Source organism: Coffea arabica, chromosome 10e (genome assembly GCF_036785885.1).
Source record: "Coffea arabica cultivar ET-39 chromosome 10e, Coffea Arabica ET-39 HiFi, whole genome shotgun sequence".
Lineage (NCBI taxonomy): Eukaryota > Viridiplantae > Streptophyta > Magnoliopsida > Gentianales > Rubiaceae > Coffea > Coffea arabica.
In genome coordinates, this window is record NC_092328.1 from 44,921,830 (window position 1) to 44,941,792 (window position 19,963).

Consider the following 19,963-nt stretch of genomic DNA (forward strand, 5'->3'; position numbering starts at 1 on the left):
TTTAAATGCTGAATTAAATTATCAAATGGATTATTCATTTAGTCATACATGAATGAAAAACCAAGCGAAAAAAAATAATTTTTCATGTCTATAATTTGTCTGACTCCATACCGACAAAAACTGTCCTATACTTTTCCAGCACAAGAAGAAAGAAGGGAAGAAAAATGACGACAAAAGGACACAAGTTTTGCAAGTGAGAGGGGGACATTGGGAGTCTTTTACTTCACGAGTTTGTTTGGTCATTCATAGTCGACATGCTTCCCTCCACCAGCACTAAGAATTTTGACAGCATTGATTCACGGGCACTCACTGGCCCTAGTCACCTATCACCCTTTCAAGCTTTAATGAAGAGTAATAGATAGCATTATAATGTTCCTCATAATTCCTTTCTGGACGTGAAAGGCTTTCCTCTTCTCCTGGACTTCACTCTGTCAAATTAGCTTCTGGCACTTTTCTTGCGATACCCTCATCTTGATGCCATTTGGCCACACTTGTTGTAAAAAATAGACCGAACAATGCTAGCAAAATTGTAGATATAATTTGAGGAAGTTTGAGTCGTGCTTAATAGCACTGTACTAAAAAATTATTTCATGAAATTGATATGTTTCTCCAGAATTAAACAAGTCTTCTTCTTATAAACAAGAAAGAACAAAACTAGCAAAAGTTGTATAAATCCAGCAAAGAGGAGGAGACAATAGAGAGAAAGAAGGAGAGAAAGTGAGCTGACAGGAAGGTTTCTGCTGGGAGTTCTGAGTGCACTTTTTAAAGTAGAAGCACCTAGGGGTGAGCAGATTCGGTTCGTACCGAATTCATAATCGATTTCAAATTCAATTTGGTAATTTGAAATCGGGTATTTGGTAATTCGGTTCCAATTCGGTGCATACCGAATTCACCGAATTCTAATATGGTATAAAATAGGTAATGAGATAATGAATTTGGTAATAACCGATTTCGAATTCAAAATTCGGTAATTGAAATCGGGTACCGCATTACCACATTCGAATACCGAATTGATATATAAAATTATATAATATATAGATAAATGCTATTTAGTATTAGTATATACTACTAATACTTTATTATGTTATATAGGTAAATGTTATTAATAATAATTAGTATATGGTATTATCATCATATCATGTACTTATAATACTAATAATATATAATAATGTACAATATATTTATATTATTTTAGTATTTATTAATTGTTATATGACTACAATAATGCATAGTAATACATTACAATATAAGATAACTATAATACTTATTATTTTATACATAAGTAACATGACTAGAATTAGATAATAATTAATACATATATGTATAATACTAAATATTAAACAATAAACATAAGTAACATGACTAGAATTAGATAATAATTAATACATATATGTATAATACTAAATATTAAACAATAAACATAATTAGTAATTAGAATTTAGATATTGATAATTTGATACATCATTCAAAATTCACAATGTATTAGTGTATTGACTTTCACAATAACATATGTAAATAAATAAGTTTAATTTTGATTTGAATAAATTATAAGTTTGTAACTAACATAACTTATCACTAATCATTGTAATTTGTAAGTTTGTAACTAATATTACTTATTATTAATCATTGTAAATTATAAATTTATAAATTATTACTAATCATTGTACAGTCTAAGGATTATGAATAAATTTGGGCATCAAATCAGTAATAATTTTTAAATCATTGAGGAGCATAATGAATGTATTATAATTTAGGAGCCCCAATTTGTAAATTAAAAATTACAAAATCACTTCATTTGGGAAAAGTCGGATTTCATCTTCAGCTGATGAAAATTGAAAAGTGAGAAAACAACCATTGCAAATTTGCAATATTGCATATTTGGATAGTGCCGTGACTGCCGTCACCTAGGGCTTTCACAGCACTAACACTCCCAAGTCCCAAGTCCCAAGTCCCAATTCCCAAATCGAAGCTGCTCTCTGCCTCTCCGGCCTCCGCCAGTCCGCCGCGCTCTACGTCTCCTGTCGGCTGTGTCCTGCCGTGCTGGTTCATTGCTGCCGAGTGTCGAAGACGAAGCACCAAGATCTCACTAGTTCATCGCTGGTTCATCACTGCTCATCTCTGGCTCACTTAGGTAAGTGCTCCTCTGTTTTTGGCTCTGTGTCTCTGGCATTAAAATGGGCCAAGATCGACTAGGAAATTTGTTATCCTGAATTGATAAGGGGACGAAATCTGAGCTTCCAATTGCAAACTCTAACTGTTGTAGTAGTTTAGATTAGGTGTGATTTAACATAAGCTTTGTATTTTATACACAAGAAGCTCTCTCCAGTTGTGCAGCCTTTAAAACTTAAGGCCTTGGGGAAAAATTCCACCTTTTACCCGTTAGAAAAATTAAAAAGGAAAAAACTTGCTAAAATGAAAATTTTACCTCCTTGTCCGTGGAAATTCTCAATCTCTGGTGCACATCTAGTGAAAGTACGGCTCCAGAAGTTGTACCTAGGATTCTGGATATGAATTTTCTGCAATGTGTAAAAGAAGAAACATCTAATGGCTTGCGGGGGTTGGTAGTTGCTGAACTATAAAGATTGGTTTTATATATTCTCTTAATTTGCTTCAGGTTTTTTTTTTTAAATAATAGATGAATTCGGTTAGACCGAATTCATTACCGTTTTCGAATTTGAAATCGGGTACCGCATGAATTCGGTAATGCCCAATTCGAAATTGAAAACGGTTTAGATTTCTATATATGCAATAACCGAAAAAACCGAATTCAGTGCACCGATTTACCGCAATTGCACCGAATGCTCACCCCTAGAAGCACCTGATATTTATAGGCATGAAAAAGAATACGTTAGAGAAAGATAAGGGATAAAACTTTCTATAACAAGAAGAAGGTTGTGCCAAACAACTTGCCTAATTTTTGTAACAGCGTTAAACAACATGCTTAATTTTTGTAACAGAAATAACGTTAAGAGATAAAATCTGGTCATAAACCAGTAATAAAACTTAACTGTGCCTAATTTTTGTAACAGAGACAACATTAAGAGATAAAATCTAGTAATAAAACTTAACTTTGAAATAAGTAGAAGCAAAACTAGACCAAGCCGTGCTTAAGGGGGGTAAATCCATCAATTTGTATTGAAAAGATCCAACTTAACTTTCCTTTCATATGCGCAAATTTGCATTAATTACTAATTTAACACAAATCCAATATGAAACTAAGCATTATAAAATGATGGGAAGTCTCGTTAGATTTTCGACGTGGAACAAAATCTTTTGAAATACTCGTTTATTTACAACAACACTACTGTCTTCTTTGACTTTTTGGACCGCAGCTATATGGTGAGGAGGTACGAAACATTTTACCCTCTTTGCCAAATAATCCAATTTGGCGTATATAGACAATAAGCTCTAAATCTTGTCAGTGAAAATGAAACTTTCAAGCAAACATGTTTAAGGTCCTTCTCTAAGTTAATTGTAACTAGTCTAGTTTAGATGCTCTGGGGCATATGTTGATGGGATGGCTAGAAGATTTCTTTCCTATCGATCTTCTGTCATTTTGTGAACTGTATACTATCATCTCAAGTTGAGAAAGCATTTAGATACATGTGATTGCAGCAGAGTTAGCTTAGTTAAACTCAGTTTTTGGCAGGCAAACACATTTAGTTGGTAGCTTTCATCTCTATCAGCAGAATCCTCTGTTGTTGAAGCCCCCTTACCAACTCCAGAATCACCATAATTTTTATACAACAGATCATCCTAAAGCCACAAATCCAGAACAAGTGGGCAATTCCCTACAAGGAGAAAACAGCAAGTGTCAAATTTTCTGAACTGACATCAGTATGATACAATCAATATGGAACAAAGTCAATGTCTAATTAGGTATGCTTATCAAACATCCTTGAGGCATTATCTCATAAATTTGATACTTTGATGGTAAACAGAAGAATGTACACAATACATTTGCAGTGTTAAGTTTCCTTACAAAATGGAAACTGGATAGAGCGTACAGTAGTGGCTTACCATCAAAAGCCTCCTGCAGGAAGAGACCATATTTATTGAACCCTTTAATTGTTTCTTTCGCCTAAGATATACCATAGGCTAATCAATTAACTATATATGAAACAATCTTTCAGTCAAGAACACGTATTTAACGAACACACGGCTTAGTTAGTTGTGAATCAACTTTTCATCACTGGATGGGCTCTCCATCTCTTTTTGCGCTTGATCATAAGCACGTTGATGCTCGCACATTTGCTATATCTACAAGTGTTTCCAGCGCTGCACATAAATGAAAAGGACATAATACCAAATCAAATGCAAAGGGATTTAGGAGAAGGGACTAAAAGCTCACTTGGTTGAAGAGTGTCCATGTTCTAGCAGTGAGTTGCATATCCATCACTTGGACAAAGAGGGACTTGGTTCAACATTTTTTCAGGATAGCAAAGCACAAGAAAGATCCAAGGAGTCCATTGATGATTGGAAGAGAAAATTTTTTTTAAAACCATGTATTCAACTAATACAGCACGAGCACTTCATACTGCATTTGGTTAAATGAGTAGACTGTCATCCTAAAGACTTTTATCCAAACTCTAGGAGTCAAGCATTAATCAGAAAAAGGACCCTCACTGCACCCCAGGGGTACAGGTGTTTGAGGCAAGTTTACATGGGTCATAGACTACTGAAAGAAACAAAGGCAAAGTATTCCCAGATGTAAAATAAAGCTCATATACATAACTTTTAAAAGAAAAAAAATATTGCATGAAGAAACAAAAGCATCATATCCTTTGACCTATTGTAATTAAGTGATACATATTCTTCTCTGTCTACCTGTCTCAAACTAAAGTTGGGCAGCTCGAAGCTTAGGAGGAAACAATGCTCCAAACATCAAGAGTGCCTTGAGTCGCTCTTTCTGGACCTGAAAGTGAAGGAATTGAGATTAACGGATGATTCTACAAACAACAGCTAAGTCTTCTATACTGACATGAACATAAACAAGTAAATTTTTTCTTCAAAAGAAAATCTGTCATCATAAGATTAGAGTTGCAACACAGCGACAGTTGTAAATTCACATTGTTCAGTACTAAGGATTGGTAGTAACATGGACACTTACTTGGTGATGAACAGAAAGTGGAGAACCAGTATTTTTCCTCCCTTTAGACCCAAAAAAAAGGGTTTAGTCTCAATATATAGATGTTTATAATGCTGCAAGCACAAGAAGAAAAATAAGGGTGAAAGCTAACTAAAACTTTTGAAATGTCTTTTGCAGAACAATCCACTAGGTTAAAGGAAATTTATTTCAGAAATTAGAAATAGCTTTTGATCAAAGATTTCACGCAAATGGTCGAGTTTTACTGTAAATTATGACTCCTTCAGTAGGAAAGTATTCAACCTGTTAAAAAGATGGGAATTAAGACTGAACATCCTAATCTGAACTGGTTGGGGGAAAAATTATTCGAATATTAGAGCCAGAATGGGAAAAAAAAAGAGAAAAAGATCCTCCTCTCCGCCCACCCTCCAATACTACTAATTGGGAGGAAGAGGAGAAAGAGGAGAATATGTGCATGGCTTTCTAGTGTCTCATAGAGGCGCGAACCTTTCACGTCTAAGTGACCACGCTTTTGTCAACATCTTCTTTAGGTATTGGGATAATTTAAAAAACATCCCCTCAGGTTTCTAAAAGTTTCACTATAATCCCCCTAAGATTTTGAAAATAATCACTAACCTTCCATTAAACCCATATCTTGTAACAATTTATCCCAATTAAAAAAAGTAACAATAAAAAACTAATTTAATTTTAGGTGTAAGAAGATCATTTGACTTCAAAAATGTCCCTCACATGTAATAATAGTTAATTTAATGACTTGATCTAACTTATTATTTATTACACATGATTAACCAAAAATTTTTACCATATGTAATTAAAATGTAATAACTTTTAAAATTTAATAAAACAAAAAATTTTTCTTACCTTAAGATTCTTGTTATTAGTTATCACCATGGTAATAAGAAGAAACAATAGAACCAAAGCCTCCTCACGTCTAATTCCTTTTAATCATCAAGTACATAAAAAAAGCAAGCATAATATTGGAACCCTTTTCTAATGTCAAATTAATTTTTTAGCATAACAAAATTATGGTTAATTATGGCTCAATTATTGCTCATGTTTGAATCCTTTTATTTATTAGGTACATCATATATGATTCCTTTATCGGTCAAGTGCATTAAACACATCTAGTATTGTTTCCCTTTTTATTTAGCCAATTAGTTGTTTTCTAAAAATTCTAAATATGGTTAATTTGGTTCAAAGCATTTTACTTGTTTCTCTCTACAAATATGTGTAAAGATATAATATTGAATTGTTAAGACACTAGTGTTGTTTCACTGTTAATGATGTAAGTATTAGGTCCCAAATTGTTGATAGGGAGATGAGTTACTATTTTTAAAAATTTAGAGGAGCTAAGTGAAATTGTTAAAAATCTCAGAGGAGGTTTATCAAATTATCACAATTAATTTAGAGAACTCCCGATGCCAATACAACAAAGACTGGCGCCGCCTTCTTTCATCTAAGTCCCCTCCCTCTCCTTCTGCTGCACCAACAGTCCGCCACCGCCACCGCCGCCACTTATCAATACTATAGTTTCCTCCACCATCTTCAGGTCCTCTTTCTCTTCTATATCTTGCACTCAACATTTATGTAAACATTAGTCTGTTTGAGCATCAAATTCGTTTTCTTGCACAAATTATTTCGTGTATCAGAGCTTAATTATGGCGTTGTAGAGAGGGAATTTCGTGTATCGGAGCTTATTTTCTATGTTGAATCGTTTCTGCTTGTTCCTCCTTGATTAACTATGCAATGTAATTTGTATTATTAAATTTTCTTTCAGGTTGAATATCCAACCCGAGCAAAAAAAGGAAAAAAAAAAGCAGAGGCTTTGGAATTGAAATACAGCATTTTGACATTCGTACCATATAGTATGTCTTCTTCTGTAGAGAAAGCAGAGGCAGTAAATGAATCCGAAGATCAAGAAGATGACGAGGAAGAATTATCTTGGTCCTCAGATTCTGAAATTGGAGAGGCTTTGGATTATTTGGATTCGAAGGATGATTCAGAAATAATGGATGGAGCTGTAACACTGCTCACAAGGCGTCCAAATGCTCATGGAGGGCTTCACTCTCGCCCTAATGCATCTTCTCTTCAACCTCTGTCAAACAGGAACCAAAAGTATACCAGTCACATCAGAGCTTCACCACTGGAGGTAATTCTGTAACATGTTTGGTAATAATATGCTAGCATTCTCTTGGTTGTTTACTGGTTTTCTCTATGTGCTATTGTTTCAATTAAGAGTTTTCCATGGATGAAATTGGAATCCAGTATTCTTTTGGCATGCTGACTGTATGAAATTAATCTTCTGCTCATTCCTCTGGCACGTTGTTTCAGTTTTGTTAATGTCTTGAAATATTTTTTTGGTCCATTAAAAAAAAAAAGAAATGAGGTAGTAAATACTGGGAATGTATGCTACACTCTTTCCATGCTCTTTCTCGTATTTGGTTTAAAATGTTTTCCAAGTTTCTAATAGTTTTCTTGAAAGTAAGAGATGAGTTGCCTACCAAAATTATAAGCAAAAAATCAGAATGCATGATTTCTTTTTCCTAATTTTATAATTTCCTAGTTATATAATAAACCTTGAGATTCACTTTCGGTCGGAATTGAGAAGGGCCAATGCAAAAAAGGTATTCACCAAGTCTTAAGATGGAAATCTTTGGACTTTAGAAGCATGACTTGATTGTCCATGCTGCCTCCATCTATTTCGAGATAATTGGCAGTTAGAATTTTATTTTATTTTATTTTCCTGTGTGGTTGTGTGCATTTTTGGTTATTAGAATGTCTTGATGGTACAGGAATGGGAAGGAAGAGTGAATGTTGGTATGTCAAACTCTGTTACAACTGCAATTCGTGAGAGTGTACGTGACATGGCCATTGGAAAAACCAAAAGTACAGAAAAAGCGGACCGTGCAACTGTTGAACAGGTAAAACATTTTAGCTTGTAGGTAGAAGATCAGTTGCCTTAACCAAATGTTTTGTTTGTTCATTTATTTATTTATTTTGGAGTTGAGAACCTTATGTTTACTCAGTTAATGCCATTTTGTTAGGTTTTCCTTTACTCTTATGCTAAGGGAGCAAAATTCCATTATAAATCGAAGTATGCTTTCACCATTTTGTGTTTCTGACTTGGTGACTTAAATACAAAAAATTTCTGCGCATGCTTTATGATTGGATATATACAATAGTTACAGTATTAAGTGTGAATTTTCATCCAGGTAGGCACTGTACTTTCTTTCATACTTAATTCTGTTCAGAAGCTTTAACAAGCCTTTCATTGAACTAGCCTTTTCCTTTAATTTCAGGCTATTGACCCAAGAACTCGCATGGTTTTATTCAAAATGCTGAATCGGGGCATATTTAATGATATTAATGGCTGCATTTCTACTGGAAAGGAAGTATGTTACTACTGAGCACTGAGAATCTAAAAGTCAATTATGTTGTTTCTTTGTTTATCAATCAGACTTGAACTTTCTCCCAGAAATTTTCGTTTCTGGTTGTGGTCTTGTGTTGACATATCTTCTTTTCCTTTTCTATCCCTACAGGCCAATGTTTATCATGCTACAAAATCTGATGGTCAAGAACTTGCAATCAAAGTCTACAAAACTTCAGTTCTTGTATTTAAGTATGCATGGTGAACCTTGTTTCTGTTTAACTGATGTATAAGTTCATATAATTTGTTAAGTTATTAGAAATTCTTATCAAATTAAAATTGGGCAGGTTTGTGGGCAAGATTAATTTGTTTCTAGCAAATGTTACTTGGCTTTCCTTGTGCAGTGTCTCTATCATGCTAATAATACATGCATTGATACACAAGTCTTTGCAATTCTGTGAGATAGTTGCAATATTCTGACATAAATGAAAGCAACTGAATTTATGATGAATTTTTTATGTGAAGGGGAGGAACATACCTTAATTCTGGTATAATTGAAATGGGATTAAAGATTCTCTTGCTGTGTTCCTATAAATAAGATCTTATTATTGTGCTTTTTGTTCTTTTGGATTTTTGGAAGTCTAGTTATTTATCAAATATGGTTTTCTTCTTCTTTCTACTTTTGAATTCTGACAAATCACATTTCTTTGGTAATTTCTCCTGTCCCTTACAAATCTATGACATGCTAATCTTGCAGTGTGCTATTCTGAATGACAGGGATAGAGATCGGTATGTACAAGGTGACTATCGTTTCAGATACGGATATTGCAAGCACAATCCCAGAAAAATGGTCAAGACTTGGGCTGAGAAAGAAATGAGGAATCTTATGAGGTATTAAATGTTTTGACCCTTCTATTTGTCTTCCTAGTTTTTAAATGAAGTTGGATAATTTAGTGGCTGAAGTGATATATGTTTTATTTGAGTGCTTTGAAGATTTAGGATTTGATATGAATGTAGTTTGTCAGCCTTCACAATGGATAGTTGTTTTTACATTGATGGACTTAGGTAATTCCAATTTGTTGTATTATTTTTATGTTACATGTCGTTAACGTTAAGCATCTATGCATCTTTTCTTTTCATGTGATGTGCATGTCAATAGAAGTTTTTTCTTGCTTTCATTACTTGCAGTTGCTTAACATGATAATCTCTGGGCTCCGCAGCTCATTACAGTGTGTCATGCCATTTGATTTAGCTTAGATTTTTTAGGGCAGATTATAGTGATTGCTAGATCTTTATTTGTTCTCCCATCTTCTTCTTTTCGTCAATGAACCTAAACGTTTTCTTCCCCCATTTGTTTTGGCCTTTTGTTTAGAGGAATTTATTTGCTCTGCTATTTCTTTTTCTTTTTTCTTTTTTTTGGTTGTCCCCAGACCTCCTCCATCTACCCCTGGACCTTGTCACTCTTTGAGTAGCACTTTATTGCATCAGATGGAAGATTCACTGTGTACCAACAGCTGATGGATGAAATTTGAGAAACCGCATTAGGCTGATGGTAGTTACTACTGATACGCAAAATTATATAATTTATATTTCAGAGAATGTCCTTGTAGGAATCCACTTAATAAGTTCCCTTTTAGTCCAAATTATTCCAGCTATTATTTTTCTTAATCTGGTTGAAAATCTTTTGTCCTGATTAACCAGTGCCCATATGCCATATAGGTTATGGTGAAAAATCTTTGAGATTTCTTTCTTTGCATACTATCCACAGAAGGTAGAGAATTTTGGCTTTGAATGCTCCTCCTTGTAATAAGTTTGTTTGGGCTACAAGATGGATTTTATGCACCAGCTAGTGCAAGTTAAGTGTCATATATTCCGGCACTGTCTGCTTTTGAACGTGGCGGACTGTTCTGGAATGCAAAGATTCTCTCTTCCCCAACAATAAAATCAAGTTGATTAAGACCAATTCATAATCTTTTAACAGTTCAGCAATCCAAAGAGAAGCTAATGTTTCCACATGTTCCCACTTTATCTTGATGAAATCACGTTTTCAACTTTTAAACCTTTGTTGAAGTGAAGAAACACTGGAGTTATGGTATTGCATCAAAAGAGAAGGGCTATCGTGGCTAATGCAAAGTGCATTGTGAATCTATTAGCTAGTCAATTCCGGTGATTGATTTATATTTTGTGGATTATGTAGTTCAGAATAGTTATTATCTCTTGGTATCATGTGCCATTTATCTTGAAAATCTTTTTTTTTTTTTCTTAATTTCAATCTCCATTATGTTTGCTATTAATGATGGTTTTTTCCCAAAGGCATGGAGCCAAGTCTATAATGAATTTGATATCATTAAGCCTCTTGCATTTGTTATATCTACTTAACCAGATATTGCTTGGAAGAAGTCCTTCATTTCATGCATTGGTATATTTACTTAACCAATTATTCTTTTGAAGAATTGATAGAACATGATCATGGTAAACTACAGGCTAAAGGCAGCAGGAATAAGGTGCCCCACTCCGATTCTCTTGAGACTTCATGTTCTGGTTATGGAATTCATAGGTACTCTACATACTTTTGTAATGCTAACGACTCGTCTTTTTCACCATTTGGTGAATGAAATTTAGGAAAAAGTTGTAGCTGCATGAAGTGCATCTCTTCCTGATATAGAAAGATTATGTACCAATACCTGGAAGATAGAATAAGTTAGATGCAGTTAGAAACTGATAAAAAAGACCTTCCTACAGAAAAGTACTGATTCACCATGCAAGGTACTCATAAGGACAATGAAGGAGACAAAAAGTTTCACCAAATTGTATAAGCTTGCTGCAACTCATGCTTTTGTATGTCAATTATGCTGTTCACATAGCTGACTTATATGTCAGTCAATTATGCTGTTAACAAGCGGACTCATATGTTGTGTCTTGTAAATTGCATGGCAAATAAAGTTTCTGATAATCAATAGTGGTGGATCCTAAAATTTTAGATGTTTTTGGTTCTGCTTAAGAGAGAAATGCACAATGGTTAATTAGAGTAAGCAACAGGATAAAAGCTTATTTGATCTAATCTAGGCATGTCCTCCCTTCTATACTGCACGTGCCTTGGTTTCAGATTCTTGTTTATAACTTCAACCCTGGGTTCTAACTCCAGTTGCTTACTGATATGCTTTTGCACATATAGAACTCAAGTAGATCTGTTTTGGGTGTTCATGGTCATTGCATGGTTTTAGTATCTAATAAAAATACTAATTAGATATTCATTGAAAGGAAGTCTTATACGTAAGCAGAAAATTGATTTCTAGCTGATGTCCGTGTTTTCAAGAGTATTATTGCATTGCTGCTGACTTGGCTGCAGCCTTTGCCGTATGTGGGTGAATAAGTCTTTTTGACACTGGAAGCATATTCTCTCAAATTGGTTCAGTTGATGATCACATTCTGTTTTGCAGGTGAGGGAGGTTGGGCTGCACCTCGGCTCAAGGACGCTGCTTTGTCTCTGGACAAGTTTCGAGAATGTTACATGGAGGTAATTATGTGTTTCTATTTCTATCTTGGATATCTGATGATGGTGCCTATGAGAAAGTATGATGGCAATATAACAAGTGCTGTGGACATGCTAGTTTCAGATGGCCCAAGTACTGTGCAAACAAAATAGGCTGTTGGCCCAACATTCGTTTATATTATTACATTAAATAAATGATTGGATTCTTTCGTGTCCACAGCTTATTCATGTATCTCGGATGCATTCTTGCTCAATATAAGCATGTAACTGATTCATGTGCTAAAGTTCTTTCATACTAAATAAATTGCTGTCAATTTCTCGAATATAACTTATAGGTATAACCAATCCATGCACTGATAACTTAGTTTCTTACCATTTATTTATCATTATTATCTATTTAGAATCTCAGCTTAGATTCAACACTTGCACATTGGTAAATTGAAGTTACGAGTTCCTCAGTTTGGTCGTAGACATCATAGCAAATACATGATGTAGTGAGTGTCATCAAAATCCACATTGCTGTAATTTTTTCCCCTTTTTTTATTGGGGTTTTTGGTTTTTATTCTTTTTTTTTGAGGGGGGGGGGGGAGGGAGGGGGATTGGGTTGGGTGGGGTGAGTAAAAAAAACTGAGAGAATCCACATCACTGCACAAGAAACTTGAGCATATATAAAACCAGTCATTTCCTCAAGGTTTAATTGCATGGAAGAAGCTTCTTCTGGAAGTTTAACAGGAAAGAAATGAAAGTTGCGATCACTGGCTGATTTTTTTCTCCCTTTTTTCTTTTGGATTTTTGGTCCACTTTACTCTGAAGTAGCTTTGCTGTCTTCTTTCAGTTCTCGTATAATGCAATGCAATCTTCCAATGTGATTGTTGGGCCTTAGAATAGACATGTAGCGCCAAATTAAAACTTCTCTTGTTTGTCCTTGTTTGCCAAGTCATTGAAATGCCAGATTGGTTCATTTTTTTATTTTCTCTAGCTCTCATTATGGATGTGGTTCAAATAGCTACTTGTCCTAAAAATATCATTAAGGATAAGATTCAACTTTCTTTGTCTCTTGTGTTGCAGTTGCTTTTCAAAAAGATGGATTACCTAAAAGATTTGCTATTACAGTATTTTGCTTTGTCTTGCAGATCATTATGGTAATGCGCACACTGTACCAGAAATGCAAGCTGGTGCATGGCGACCTCAGTGAATATAATATTCTTTATTTTGAGGTAGGCCACGTCCCTTTCTTTTATTTCAAATTCGTTCTTTTATACACCAAACAAAAACCTCTTGATTTGCAGGGGCACTTGCATATCATTGATGTCTCACAATCAGTTGATCTTGATCATCCTCATGCCCTTGATTTTCTTCGAGAGGATTGTGTTCATGTTTCTGTGAGTCTTATCTTTCTTTGGTTGTGGTTCAGCTGAATTATTAATGGGAATGAGCACCTGAATTGTATTGATAAATAGTTGGAATGATTTGGTGCAGGATTTCTTCAGGAAACATGATGTAGGCGTTATGACAATACGAGAATTATTTGATTTTATAGTTGATCCTTCTATTAATGATGATTCAGTGGATAGTTACTTGGAAGAGGTAGGACATGAGTGCATATATGATTTATTGTTGCATCTTGTGACTATTTGAACCTAAACTGTAATTCTATCTCGTAGGTGCAACAAAAAATTTTGGCTAGAGGCCATGTAATTTCTGCAGAAGAAGAAATTGCTGAATCTGTATTTATGCAGGTCCGTAGTTCTCACGATGTTTTTTCAATACCTGATATTGAGGAAGTTCTTGTTGAAATGAATTTTACATAACTTCCAGGAACACTTCAAAAAACAAATCCATGTTGAGCATATATCATACATGAGACCAACCCTGTACTGAATCTATTTTGGTGTTTGGCAGACTTCATAAATGAATTAGGAGCTTTGCAAATATGCATCAACTCATTAACCCAATTAAGTTTAGTTAATCATTAAAAACCTTCTGAAATTTTGTTTTTTCTTATAATTAGAAGCTCTTTAGCATGCATTTGAATGTAGAGTTGTCACCTTAGTATCAGACTGAGAACTCAGCAAAACTACAAGTCTTTGTAATTTTGGGATCTTTTTTCTGTGATTCCAGTCATACATTCCAAAAACACTAGATCATGTCAAAAATGCAGAGGAGGATGTGCAGCGGCTGATTAGTGGTGCTGACACTGGAGACATGTACTATCAAACTATTACGGGTCTTAAGCAGGCCCTTTCTATTTCTGACTCTTCCTTGGCAGAAAGACAGTCACATGAGCAGGTTGGGCAACCTATGGAAGATGTTTCACTACAAGATGAAAACTCGGAATCAGCCAGCAGTGGGTCCAGAAGTGGAACGGATGAAGATGAAAGTGATTCAACTGACACAGAGGAATTAGATTCATCATGTGGAGGCAAGCAGCCGACTGCTGCTGATAGAAAAGCTGCTAGGAAGGAGAACAAGAAGAGAGTCAAAGAGGAGAAGAGGGAGGCTCGCAAACACAAAGTTCCAAAAGCTGTGAAGAAGAAAAAGAAAAAGTTGGCAAAAGCCAAGAAGTATAGATAGGCGGCTAGTTAGCAAGTTTATCTTTCACCGAGGCATGTAAGAAGCTGCCACGGCATGCTTGCCTGAGCTATTTTCTGTTTGATGAAAGCTCTCAATTTTTTATCTCATACGTTGCTCCGCACTGTCTCTGAATTCTGACGTCCCAATAGTAAGGTGGTTATTGATGAAGTAATAATAATTCAAGAATAATCAAGGTTTATTTTTTTCAAATTTATTCCTAATGTCAGTATTTTCTCTGATCTGTTTCACATCCCTTCTATAAACGCTTATTAAGTTCCGTCCAACTTTATTCTGCCTCAGCAAACAAATAGGCTTTAATGCAGTGATCCATGATGTTCATGATTCGTTTCTGCTTTGAGTAAAAAAACTGTCACTCATCATTATTTTCTGTTGACATCATCAAGTTTTCTAGTAACGTGTTTCTAGGGTTGCTATATTAGTAGTAAAATTAAACGTGCTTCTAGAGTAACTAAAGTAGTAGTACAATTAAAAACTTTAATTAAGGTTGTATAGGACTTGGCCAGTAACGGAGGTGGTGGTTGGTTGAGGTGGAAGAAGAGAGTAGGAAGGGAATTTTTTTTTTTTTTTTTGTGTTTTGAATATTTTGAAGTGTGTAGGTTAAAAAACTTTGAAAATTTTTTTAAAGTTATTATAGTTAAAATCAATTAAAAAAAAATTGGTAGCAGACAAATTTGGGTAAAAAACCATTTGACAAACTGGCCCAGAATGTATGGTGAAAACACATATGTACACATAAACACATCTATATGTCTTCGCATAAAAATGCACCTCTTAACCGAGGTAGCACTCGGACCATTAAAAGCACAGTACAGTGTGATGACTTTGACCAAAGTCATCTAGCATAACTCAAAAGCACGGTAGAGTCTGTCTTGACCCAAGTGACCTAGCATAACCAAATGTAGCAGACTGACAGAGATTTAAATATCATGAACAATCTCAAAACACCAACGGAAGCTTGGCTCCTTCCATTCAGAGCATAATTTCCAGACACTGATGTCCAACTTCAGGCCTGTCCAACCCCTCCAACATCCCTGAGGGGAGAAAAGGGAAAAAAAAAAAAGAAAACAGGAAAAATGAGACCAAAGCTTCCACATGCCACCACAACATACCCAAACTACAGGCTACTCGGTCTTCAAGAATCCACTAAAAGACAGTGCAGCATAGGCACAAGGGAAAAATGCCAAAGTGAACCTTTGACAAGCTCTACAAAATTTGAAAATCATCACAATTCAATGAATAAGCCTATACCTAATTAAAATGTCACCCACCAGTGAGAGTAATGCACATTAACACAAAAGTGACTCGTAAGAAAAGATTCTGAACAAAGTGATGCCTATGCTTCAGCGCAATATGCAACCACATCAAAGCTTAAATATATCCCAATCCAGTGTGAAATTTCTTTTAAATGCAAAAGATGTTCAAGGTTATTTGTCAGCAAAGTTGCTGATGAAAGTTGTCTATATTTTGACACAAATACGAAAAAAATAGAACCAAAAAAAAAAATTATTAAGCGACACCCAAGTGTCATTTAAGGGGAAAAAAACATGAGGTGTGGTGGAAACATGCACGTTTAACGTTTCATTTCAATAAGGAGATCCATAATATGTGGAATCTTAAAAAGAGAGAAAATCTAACAAAATCATGAATTGGTTCACAAAAGACACCTAAAAGTCCTAAACCCCAATACAGTTGGGTAAGCAGGTAGGAGATAGAGGACACTAGGACCAGAAGGCCCTTGCTAAATTTGAATGTCCATCAAATACTTTGAGGTAGTGTACAAAAAGCATGATTTCCTGTATGCGATTTCAAGCAGTGAACATGCATCTGACCATTTTGGAAAGAAGCAAAGTACCCATCTGGTTGATTTAAATGCTACAATAAGCATACACTGAAGCTGTCATATAACAAACCAAACAGAATTCCCAAAAACAAAGAGACTTACACATGGATAAGAAACATCTAATAGATAATCCAACCATCAATAGCCAATTGCTGCATGTAGTTCCACAACCAGCAATTGATCTATTCAGTTAAAACCCTTTTGCAGCAAATAAATGTAATAAAAAATAGTTATTGAAATTTAGAAAAAACCTTGTGCTTTCCTGGTTTCCATGGCAGTAACCGGGGAACTGCACCACAATCATAGGCTGTTAGTGATATTCTATATAGCATACAACAAAATATCAATAGGATGTGAAGTTTAAATAGTTTCCCGCTTAAATCCCTTCGCAGCAAATAAAGCACTTGAACTTTGTTGCGATATCCTGCTCTTCCAGGGTAGCAATCCGTGAACTGCACCACAGGCAAAAGTTGTTAGTGATTTTTTCAATACCAAACAACGAAATAACCAAAGGATGCAAAGTTCAAATAATTTCCTAGCATGTCAAAATTCTAGCAAATGCCAATAAAATATGAAAAAACATTAGAAGTTCAATTAGCAATTCAAGTTTTGCAGCAAGTCTGTTCAGCAAAGAAGATTTTGAAGCAAGTCATACCGCAATCTTTCTATCCGGCGATTGTAGTATTCCCTGGCACAAAGGGCAAAAAGTGGAAACCATCAGTATAATAACCATCATCCTTTGTGTCTGTGCAGAGGCTGAAAAGCACTCTCATTTTAACTATATGAGAAAAGCAAACTTTCTATTTTTGATCTTGCATGTGTGCAAACACTACTAACTCAGTAGCAAAAAAAAAAAAAAAAAAGGGCAAATGAACTAGTAGTTCGGTAGCAAAAGTTCTGAAAGGGATTATCTACCTCATCCTGCAGTGTCCCTTTATTGTGTCTTCTACGGACGCCCTGCCAACAAAATGCCTTAAATTTAGAGATATATCATTGTTAGAAATATTTACCGTTGTTAATTAATCATATTTGTTTATTTTACCTAATTAATGAAATTAGTGGAGTTAGTGGAATAACTAGTGGAATTAGTGGAGTAGCTAGTGGAGTTAGTGGGATAGTTAGTGGAGTTGGTTTAAACTCTATAAATAGAGTTATTTCATGTTATGAGTAGTGTCAGTTTTACAAAGAAATAAACACTTGTCCTTTGCTTCTTTTATTATTTGCCTCAATAATTGTAACAGTGACACAACAATAAACCATCAAAGTGTTTGCCTTTAACCATGAACTAAACATGCACAAAGAGACATAAATTTGTAAGGCAGTTTGAAAACCTTGTGCATCAAACAGTATAGTGGCTTGTAAAAGCAATTAAGTATCCCAAAATGTGACACTGATAAACAATAGGTACGAACATCCGCCAAAGCTAAGACGGATACAGAAAAGGAACATTACCAGCCAATCTGCAGAAAGCAACATACATAATTTATCAATTTTCAAGATTAACTACGATGTTTACAACGGCAGCAATTCATTACGGAATCTGTTTGCAACTAGAGTAAAGAAAAATCGCAAGCAATGTTAAATGGTTAAGGAAGCATAAAATCCTATCATCATCCTAAACTCAGTATCTAACTTGTTTATGTTTCAAAAAAAATTCCTTTTTTTTTTTTTCAAAAAGTACAGTCAATCTTCTTTCTTGCAGAGGAAAAAAGCAGCTAAATAAGACCCCACGTTAGTACACCAAAAGTTCCATTCACCAAGAAGTAATTATACATTATCATTACCCGTTAGATACATTATTATCATTTTAAATGGAATTCATACAACAATTGAGGAGAAAAAACTGAAGAGAAAAATTTAGGACATAATCTCATACTTTCTATCCATTTCATACTGTTCTCGTTTTTCTGCATTTCGCCGAGCAATTCCTGTATCCAAAGGAAGAGCAAATCAGCCTAAAATATAAAGAAGTTGAAATGACAAGCAGCTCTACTCCATCTGTCCTAGCACAGTAAAAACTAAAACAAAATCTGAAAGAGTAATAATTAATAATCAAACACAAAACACTTTCAAAGACATCATAGAAACACCTTAACAAATGGTTGATAACGTGCACACAAACGTGTCAATGCAACCATTTCAGGTCATCATCAAGACACAACTGAGAGAATAAGCTCCTATGCAGGAAAACGCACTAGACTAACATAAGAAGGCAAAAGGCTAATGAACCACAATGACAATCCAACCATGTGAAATATAAACAAGCTTAAAGATGCAGAAAAGAAAATAACCACTATTTCTTCCTCCTCTTCAAGAAAACTGCTCACTCACCACTCTATTTCTGTTTCCTTTTCAAATAGGAAATGTACCCAAAAGGAAGAATTTCTACTCCTTATCAACAACCTGATACTGGTGGAAACTCACACGAGTCCCAGCATCAAACATCACCAGCATTGACACCCATCGACGTACACCATTTACAATAACCAAGCAGCACAGAGTAAAATTTCAATTTGGGCATTCGTAAAATCTCAAGTCATTTTAGCAAGGCTGATATGTTGTACTCGTCCGTTATTTTGTGTTGTCCCCCAAAAATACTTCCAGGGCCACAACTGAATGAGAGAAGAAGCTCGATTATACCTTCCAAGAAAATCCGGAAAGAGCTTGTAACCCATGAAGAAGAGAAAAGACTAAAACAGTGAGAAACTCATATCCACCAATACAAGAGAGATTCACAAAAGAATAATCAATCTAAAACCCAAAAGCACTTCATAAGTAGTAAAGGCAATAAATCTAATGCCCACTGATTTTGTCCATACCCCACACTAATCATGGTTCAAAGTCATGGTCGCGGTAACGGTCGCGGCCCGGACCGTTCCGTATTGATTTCGGCATATTAGTCGCGGTTTCGGCGAAACGCAAAATTTTGAAATATTTAATATTCTAAAAATTATTGAAAAAATAAGATAAAAAATAATTAAAAAATTAGTAAAAATAATAAAAATTCGAGCTGATTCGGGAGACTCGGCCGTTTTTATTCGTCCCAGAGACGGATCGGCCGAGTTCTCGGTGACTCGATCAAGTTTTCGGCGATTCATTATCTCGGAGTCATCTTGTCTCGGTATCAGATCGGGAAGCCCCGCTTCGGTGACGACTCGGCATAGTCGTCTCTGTCTCGGCCGAGTCTTTGAACCATGACACCAATCTGAAGCAACTTTAGAGTCAAAGCAACGGTGCCTAAACCGTTCGGGTTCTAAACTGATTTCCCAAACTCACTTTCTTTTCTCATTGGGTTATTTTATCTGATCCTTGTTTGACTAAATGTTTTAACTTGCTCTAGGCCAACTTGATTGGACATCAATCCAATTCGCTACTTTAACTCTTGGAGAATAAAATATATAAAAGTATGGCATATACCAAACATCCACCTATATATCAAATTGGGATGAGATCAAAAATGTTTTATTCCCGATAAGTAAAACGAGGACAAAACTTTATCATTTTCGAAATCAGCCAACCTTCTTAACCCCCTCGACTTCTGTCTTTACAGAACGTTCCTCC

The 19,963-nt window shown here is 35.1% G+C and overlaps 1 protein-coding gene and 1 long non-coding RNA gene across 11 annotated transcripts; one reads left to right on the forward strand and one right to left on the reverse strand.

Moving 5' to 3' along the window:
* Window positions 1-1,857: 1,857 nt before the first annotated feature.
* On the forward strand, window positions 1,858-14,751 carry LOC113712961 (uncharacterized). 9 transcript variants are annotated; one of them, XM_072068039.1, is made up of 15 exons: window positions 1,858-2,131; window positions 3,751-3,879; window positions 4,852-6,656; window positions 6,885-7,256; window positions 7,900-8,028; window positions 8,407-8,499; window positions 8,647-8,726; window positions 9,252-9,365; window positions 10,958-11,031; window positions 11,915-11,991; window positions 13,101-13,184; window positions 13,257-13,349; window positions 13,447-13,554; window positions 13,632-13,706; window positions 14,089-14,751. In XM_072068039.1, exons 4-15 carry the CDS (start codon window positions 6,975-6,977, stop codon window positions 14,539-14,541), a joined length of 1,662 nt encoding a protein of 553 aa, XP_071924140.1. In that variant the 5' UTR covers window positions 1,858-2,131; window positions 3,751-3,879; window positions 4,852-6,656; window positions 6,885-6,974; the 3' UTR covers window positions 14,542-14,751. The 9 variants fall into 9 exon arrangements, with proteins under 9 accessions (XP_071924140.1, XP_071924139.1, XP_071924138.1 ...); XM_072068038.1 differs by lacking the exon at window positions 3,751-3,879 and having other exon boundaries at window positions 4,844-6,656; XM_072068037.1 differs by lacking the exon at window positions 3,751-3,879.
* A 536-nt stretch (window positions 14,752-15,287) lies between these two features.
* On the reverse strand, window positions 15,288-19,124 carry LOC140015405 (uncharacterized). 2 transcript variants are annotated; one of them, XR_011822058.1, is made up of 6 exons: window positions 18,734-19,124; window positions 18,279-18,330; window positions 17,318-17,359; window positions 17,058-17,090; window positions 16,654-16,854; window positions 15,288-15,593 (listed from the first exon to the last, which is right to left on the reverse strand). It is a non-coding gene; the product is annotated as an uncharacterized lncRNA (long non-coding RNA). The 2 variants fall into 2 exon arrangements; XR_011822057.1 differs by lacking the exons at window positions 17,318-17,359; window positions 18,279-18,330; window positions 18,734-19,124 and having other exon boundaries at window positions 17,058-17,266.
* Window positions 19,125-19,963: the final 839 nt, after the last annotated feature.